General features: G+C 31.0%; 1 protein-coding gene across 1 annotated transcript; it reads left to right on the top strand.

The window, feature by feature from the left end:
* Positions 1-4,764: 4,764 nt before the first annotated feature.
* Positions 4,765-6,599, top strand: LOC131651496 (probable galacturonosyltransferase-like 9). The gene has a single exon (XM_058921156.1). The coding sequence runs from the start codon at positions 4,933-4,935 to the stop codon at positions 6,103-6,105; it is 1,173 nt and encodes a 390-aa protein (XP_058777139.1). The 5' UTR covers positions 4,765-4,932; the 3' UTR covers positions 6,106-6,599.
* The last annotated feature ends 1,898 nt before the right edge of the window (positions 6,600-8,497 follow it).

The raw sequence follows: 8,497 nt of genomic DNA, 5'->3' as shown, positions 1-8,497 counted from the left end.
TTGAAAATTGATTTAAACGTGAAGTGTTAATTTTTTAGGTACCCTCTTCACAATTGTTTCGGAGTAGTTTGCACCATTGTATCGAAGACATGCATTAACAATTTTGGTTCCATAACAGAACAGTGACAGTGTCGGTGGAAATTCACTACCGATTTCTATAAATTTCTATAATCAGACCTCTGATTTGATTAGATTTTTCTCGGTGCTATACAAAAATTAAATGTTCAAGTATTAATTTTTGTAGGTACATTCCTCACAATTCGGCATAATAAATATGTTCAATTAGTTAGCTTGTTCTCTAAGTTAACTTGTGTAATGGGTTTATATTTAAAAATCTATTAGTTTAGTGTGTTAGTCTTATATAAATAACATATTAGTCACTTACTATTGCATACTTACGACAAATCCAAATTAGGGTGAGAAAGGTTATTTGTTATTCTCTAACACTTATAATCTTGTTTCAAAGAGAAAATAAAGAATAACAGTTTATAACCAATTTCATTGTGTTCTTCTTGCTTCCCTCTTTTCTACCCTCGTGGGTTTTCTTTACAAGAAAATAAACCTATTATACATTGTTCTTGGCATCGATTTCACAACAAATTGGTGCATGGAGAAGAATGTCATCAACAAAGTATGAGATTGAAAAGTTCACAGGAGTTGAAATTCTCTGGTACAGGGTCAACACATGTTGATACTGATGTTCCAACATCACAACATGACATCAAGACAGATGTTATGACATCTGCTCCTGATACAGAATAATAGCATTCATATGTAACTTTTGCACATAGATAAATCACATAATGTCCATTAGGACAAATCACAAGTTAAGATCAATGTCTCAACTCTAACAACAATGCCAGGATAATGTCTTGACATCATCTGCTGACAGAACACATATTTACCAAACAGAAAGATATGCAGAGAACAATTGCATAATGGTAAATAACACAGAGGAATTATTAACCAATTTCAGTGCAACAACACCTAATCCACGGGCTACCAAGCCAAGAAGGAAATCCACTATTAGTAGTATTAGTTCAAAGCCTAAATAGTCTAGTTTACAACTTCTTGCCTAATCCCTATCTAGTGCAACTTCTACTTAGAAATCAACATCTAGATATTAGAAATCGACATCTCGCCTCCAATCACAGTAGTGATAAAACAAACAGTCCTAATCCCAATTACTGTTATAAAATAAGTCACAACCTAGTGATAAAAACAAATCACAGACTTGTGATAAAAGAAGATCACACTTTCAACAAAATACTTAGTCTTACTTCATAGCTTCAACTAAGATCAATATTTGATCTTACTTAAAAGCTTTGATCAAGAACATAACTTAACTCTTATGCTTAAAAGCTTAAAGAGTGAGAACAACAACTTGACTAACAGTCAAGCAACATACAATCTACCATATTATATCAAAAGATACGTGGGTGACTTGCACACACACAAGAGACTCTATATCTCAAAATCGAAGCATTGTTGCAATAATAACTAACTTTATATCTCAAAATCGAAGCATAGTTACAATAGTAACTAGCTTTCAGTATTTATACATTTTCAATACTGAAACGAATACAAATGCAAACTGAAATATAACTTAAATGCAAATAAAAGCTAAATGCAAATACTTGAATCTGAATTATATTTCAACATAGTGGAACACGGTAAAATCAATTCCATCAAATTTTAAATTTTTTGTTTCATCTTATTTGTGGTGTATGCAATAGAATAAAATATTTTAAAAAAATAATTAAAAAATGAAATGAAATCTATATTTTATTTTGCTCCACTCCATTTCATTACGTTATATTTCATTTCGCTCGACTCTGTTTTATTCATCAATTTACGCATAATTTTTTTCTTTAAAAATACAAGCTAATAGCATTTATTATTTTTGGAATAAATCACACATATCACTTGTTGGTTGATTTAAGTAAAATGATTTGCAAACATATAATCTAGTTGAATAAAATTGAATAATTATATAATTGATGATTCAATTTAAGTGGAGTTGGTTCAATAAATTTTATTTGATTTAAATGTGGCAAAATCAATTAAATTAATTGTACTATTATTTAAAATTCTAGCCGATTGAATCTCTTCGAAAATTGATTTATTGTAGTATGTAATATTTGTATACATGTTTGACACTCCACCTTAGAATTAGAATTGGAATTCAATTCGATTACATACAACTTTTATCACAAAAAGTGTTTGGAACCAAACTATTCTTTGCTTATCGACATGCACCTCTCTTCTTCTAGATTTATGTATCCTCATCTATGGAAACTTTTAACCACTCACCCTATCTAGGGGTGTGCATGGTTGGTTATTTTCAAAAACCAAATCATAATCATTTTAAAACCATTTAAATGGTTTGGATTTATAATCATAACCACATTTTAATCAAAACTGGTTATAAAACCGGTTATAAATTTGGTTATGATTATATAACCGGTTTTTTAAAAAAATCCAGTTTTAAAAATTATTTTTTCCGAAAATATTTTTTTTCAAAAAAAATTTAATATTTTGAGAATTAAAATATTTGGATTTGGATAATAACCGGATTATAACCGAATCCAAAATAATTTAACTGGTTAATAACCATTTAATTATATCCGGATTATATGAATGGATAACCAAACCATTAATAACTAAACCGGTTAATAACCATTCAATTATATCCGGATATTTAAAAGTGGTTTAGGTTTGGTTATGAATTTGGACATTAAAACCGGATATTTTGCACACCCCTAACCCTACCCAACCAAAATCTCCAAAACTCTTATGTATTTTTATTTTTTTATTAAAATATTATTACATGTGTTTATTAATTACACAAAGACATCAAATGCATCAATACACGTTGAACTCGAGTGAAATTTCAATAATTAAATTATTTGATAAAAAAATATTTTTATAAAATAAAAAGTATTGATATATTTATCATTACAATAAATATAAAATTGAATAAAAGAGGTCCAAAATCCAAATAGTATTAACTAAATAATTTTTTTTGGTACAATATTTTTATTTTTAGTTTTATTCTAATAAAAGTATAGTAGTAACACACACGGTTTGACTACGTAATTAGAAGCACGCGTTACATTTATTTTTCTTCTATAAATTAAAATTAATGTACTAATAATAAAAGATTAAAAGTAAAGTACAAAAGAGGATTAAAAGGAAAGAAAAAGAAAAAGAAAAATTCCTTACTTAACAGCGGTTTCAGCATATATGTTAAAACCGGACGGTCCCATCCATGTCCTTTTGTTTTCTGCAATCAATGAAAAAAGCTTTCTACAAATATAAAAAATAAAAAGAAAAAGAAAAAAAAGTAACCTTCATTTTAGTTACAAATATCTCAAGTCATCTTTAAAGTATTCTTCCTTATTAAATGTTGCATTTAATTATATCATATAAATTTTAAATTTTTAAATAAAAAAGATAATAATAATTTTATTAAATAAAAATTATGAATAAATTTAAAACATTTTTAAAGTGAGACACCTCAATGAATATCTTTTATTTAAATTAGATGATGTAAGCGGTTGATTTATAATTCAATTTATGATATTGTTATTTTTTCTAATTGTTTATAATATATTGTTATTTAAAAATTAACAATTTAAAAAATATATATAACACTAGTAAATAAAATTAAAAAATTAAAATAAATTTTTTATTTAATATATTTCTATTTTAAAAATGTTACACTTATAGCGAAATTATATGTTATAATTTAGGTGTCAAATTTCAACTTTGCAATATCACAATACAAGATCAACTAGAATTTGCAAGCATTGATTGGAATATTTCTGTTAGTTCTCAATATGGATTTTTTGTTTTATTTTTTTGATTCATTCGATAAATAATTTATCTAATCAATTTTTAGTTTAATAAATATATGTTCAATAAATATAAAAATAAATTTTTCTTTTAATAAGGAGTATCTAACATAAAATTGATCAAATAGTTCGCATAATGGTTAGGATGATTGATTTTTAAAAAGAATAATATGGTTCTTTATCTAGAAGTTTTTGGTCTTGGGTGTTTGACCCTATTTATTTATAAAAAAATGCTAATTAAATTCTAAAATTTTAAATTTAAAACTTTAAAATAAGAGTCATGTCAATAAATATTTTAAGAATACTAGTTACAAAATAGAAAATAGAAATTTAATTTAAAAATAATAACTTTTAAATTTTAAAAATTTAACAAATCACATTCCAACACAAAATTTGTATACTTTTAGCGCATTCTTTAATATTTAAATTCTTCACAATTTCTTTTGAGTCAAAGTTATGACCCGTTTTCCATTTAAAATTTGAATTATAAACACAATTAATCTATTAAAATATATCACATAATATTATAAATATTAGAAGAGGAAAGATAATATGTGTTGACTCGTATTAAATATTTTTATATTGTCAATTAATCAGAACTTCGTATTCAATTAAATTATAGTAATTATAATTTAAATATATTGATACGACATTACATATGATTACATATGATAGAATATTATAATTATATTAAATAATAATTTAAAATTAGTTTACAAGTGCATTACTTTTAATCTCATTTTATAATTTACAAAAAAATCTCATTTTATAATTGAGCAACATTCACCCTTAATGAACAAAAATTTATTAAAAAAACAAAATACCAAAAAAAAAACAATAAAAAAACAGATATAGTTAGAGAGAGATAGTGATGATGAATGAAATGAATCTCACCTCATATAAGTAGGTGTCATACATTTCTTTCATCCAGCTGCCTCTTCTTCTTTCCTCTCTGGAACTTCCTTTCTACACCTCCCCCAAAAGTTCCAGAGACCCCCCTCAAAAATGCAAACACTTTCTCTTCTTTCACCCCTCTCTTGAAATTCTTGTTCTTCTTCAAACCGTCGTCGTTTCAATGCTTCCCCTACGCTTAACCGTCGTCGTTTCATCTCTCCTCCTTTCTTGCATCTTCCAACCCTTCTGTCTCGGGATCCGCTCCTTCCCCACCGTAGACTCCACCGCCACCACCACCAGCACCACCACTTCCACCGCAACCACTAACCTCTTCCACTTCTCCGAAGCCCCGGAGTACCGAAACGGCGCCGGTTGCCCTGTCCCCGGCAACAAAAACTCCATCCCATCATGCGACCCATCTCTAGTCCACATCGCAATGACACTCGACTCCGGCTACCTCCGCGGCTCCATCGCCGCCGTCCACTCCGTCCTCCGCCACTCCTCCTGCCCCGAAAACGTTTTCTTCCATTTCATCTCCGCCGAGTTCGACCCAGTGAGTCCACGTCTCTTGACTCGTCTGGTAAGATCCATTTTCCCCTCCCTCAACTTCAAAGTTTACATCTTTCGTGAAGACACCGTCATAAACCTCATCTCCTCCTCCATCCGCTTAGCCCTAGAGAATCCCTTAAACTACGCGAGAAACTATCTCGGTGACATGCTTGACTCGTGCGTTGAACGAGTTATCTATCTTGACTCAGATATCGTCGTTGTCGACGATATTTCCAAGCTATGGAGTGTGAAAATGGCTGAAGGTAAGGTTATCGGTGCACCAGAATATTGCCATGCGAATTTCACGAAGTATTTCACAGACGAATTCTGGGTTGACCCTTTACTGTCACGCGTGTTTGGAGCAAGAAAGGCTTGTTATTTCAACACGGGTGTGATGGTGATGGACATGGTGAAATGGAGGGAAGGGAATTACCGGAAGAGGATTGAGAACTGGATGGAGTTGCAGAAGAAGAGGAGGATTTATGAGCTGGGTTCTTTGCCACCATTTTTGCTGGTTTTTGCAGGGAATGTGGAAGCGATTGATCATAGATGGAATCAGCATGGACTTGGTGGGGATAATTTGAATGGGGTTTGTAGATCTTTGCATCCTGGGCCTGTGAGTTTGTTGCATTGGAGTGGGAAAGGGAAGCCATGGGTAAGGCTTGATGAGAAGAAGGCTTGTCCTTTGGATTCTCTTTGGGAGCCTTATGATCTTTATAAGCCTAGGAGTTATAAAGATCAGGAGATTCAACCTTGGAGTTTTTCGTCTTCCATTTTGGTTGGATATGCTCATGATTTGTTGTGATCAAGGTCAGATACCGCGAAAACAGACGCGACAAAACGATATCGGAAGATGCTGATACCTAATTGTGGTTAATTCCCACCAAGAAGAATGCAATCAATTTCCACGACGAAGAATGCAATCAGTGTTGCAACACCTGAACGAAATTGCGAAATCCTTTAGTATGATTCATTTTGATACATTTGTTGTTGTTGTTGATGATGTTGTTTAGAAATTTGTGATTCTTTTTTTCTTTTTAGGTTATGTACAGATTTGTTGTTGTTAATTTTTTTTTCTTTTCAATTTTGTTCATCATTCTTTATGTAGAATGGTTTTTGTTTTTTTTAGAGGTTTAATTCTTGTGATTTAGATGTGAAATTTGAATTCTTTTTGGGGTGGGGGGTTCCATTATTTGGAGCAATTTTGGTGGGTGGGATAAGTACTTTTGAATGGGGTCAGTATTGATTGTATGCGCCAAACAAAGTGCAGAATGATAGACAGCTGTTTCATTGTTTTTATGTTTTGATTAAGTTTCCTTTACATCAACTTTTGTTTTCTTGCTGTGATTGTGTTTTTCGATATATCTATCAAGCATAGAGATACCATATTACACTTGAAATTATTTGAGAAAATAGAGTAATTTAATGGAATCACATGTGTTATATATTAGTGGGGATAAACTAAACACAATTTGATTGAGTTCAAATGAGTGGTTGAGTTCAAATGGTTAAAGATCTCCACTCAAGAATAAACTAATTTGGACGAACTCAAGTTATTTTTCTTTTGGACGAGTTTGAGGTTATCCGAAAAGTTTTTTATGAACCATGGAGTGCGATACATACATTCTAAACATCAAAGACACCTTCTATATGTTGTATATTTTGTTAAGTCCACATCTTAGTAGATATTAGTAGAATTGACTTTGAGAGTGTACAAGACGAACTACTGCACGAATAAACTTAAGACGACTTTGTATACCACTCACATTCAAGGATTCAAGATTTAAGATGACTCTGTATATGAGACAACACTACATACCAAACTCACATTCAAGGTGTCGACTATATAAATTTCCATTAGTCGACTCTTAAAACAACTTTGCATACCAGACAACACTGCATACTAAATTCACATTCACAACACTGCATACTAAATTCACATTCAAGGATTCACATTCAAGGATTCAAGACTTAAGACGACTCTGCATACCAGACAACACTACATACCAAAGTCACATTCAAGGTGTCGACTATATAAATTTCCATTAATCGACTCTGCATACCAGACAACACTACATAACAAACTCACATTTAAGGATTCAAAGTGTCGACTATATAAATTTCTATTAGTTGTGGTTTGGTGCCAATGTATGTCATGTCAAATATCAGACACATTTTTAATGTATTAGCTACATAGCATTCCATAAACTTTTGTTTGGTTGCTTTTCTTATCACTAACCAATGGACAATAAATGGCGTTAGTGCTGTGTTTTAGTAATTTGTTTTATGTGTCCCTTCCACCTAAAAGAACAAAGGGAAAACACTAAAAGATAACAAGGTGCTTGTTTGTGATTACATGTTGCCACTTATCAAGTTATGATTGAGAATTGGTCACGGATTTACTATGATTTTAGGTCTAAGATAGAAAAGAGAAAAGTAGAGAAACGTATATGGAACCATACATTGCCAACACTTGAAGTGTTAAATTGGTATGTTAGGTAGGTACTAAGTCACGAATAGTTGTTACCTTTGCCTTCAGGAAACTGAAATATAATACTATTACTATATACCTTTTCATCAAGTGATTTTCATTTGTTAACTACTTTAGGACCCCACATGGTTCATGTTTAATGGAAAGTTCTATAGGTTTGGTTAAATCATTGCAATTGCACCTTCACTTACAATTTTTTCTATACTTGTCATATAATCAAGTCTAATGCTAAATTTGTACCATACTCAAAGTCAATGTATTACAAAATAATCAAACATCGAATAAGCAAGACCTCTAGGTTATGGTTTGACGTTTAGAGATGACAAACGGACATATCCACCTTACTTTATTTAGACATCCTATATAAAAATCTGTAAAAAGATAAGACATACATATAGCGGATATGAGTTTAAAATATTGAATCATTCTAAAAAAACGAATAAATTGGACATATTCAACGGATCGGACCGGTTTTGTAAATCGATAATCTTAAATAGCTTGAATTAAAATAATTTTTTTAATATAGTATTATATAATTATATAACGTGGTTGTGCAATGCTGGGCATGTCAATAGAGAGACATGTGTGCCAACTGCCAAGTGTTCATTATGAGGTCATGGCTTGTTCTCCATGTTTGCAAAAGTTGACTCGTTCGATGAGAGGCACGGTTGTGATGTCTATTTCAATGGAAACTTCGCAATTTCTT

The sequence above is a fragment of the Vicia villosa genome, linkage group LG2 (genome assembly GCF_029867415.1).
Source record: "Vicia villosa cultivar HV-30 ecotype Madison, WI linkage group LG2, Vvil1.0, whole genome shotgun sequence".
Lineage (NCBI taxonomy): Eukaryota > Viridiplantae > Streptophyta > Magnoliopsida > Fabales > Fabaceae > Vicia > Vicia villosa.
The sequence above is the reverse complement of the archived record's forward strand: the minus strand, read 5'-3'. Positions and strand labels throughout refer to the sequence as shown.

Bases quoted from the DNA above. Each gene is read 5' to 3' on its own strand.
- LOC131651496 (XM_058921156.1), top strand. From the start codon at position 4,933: ATGCTTCCCCTACGCTTAACCGTCGTCGTTTCATCTCTCCTCCTTTCT.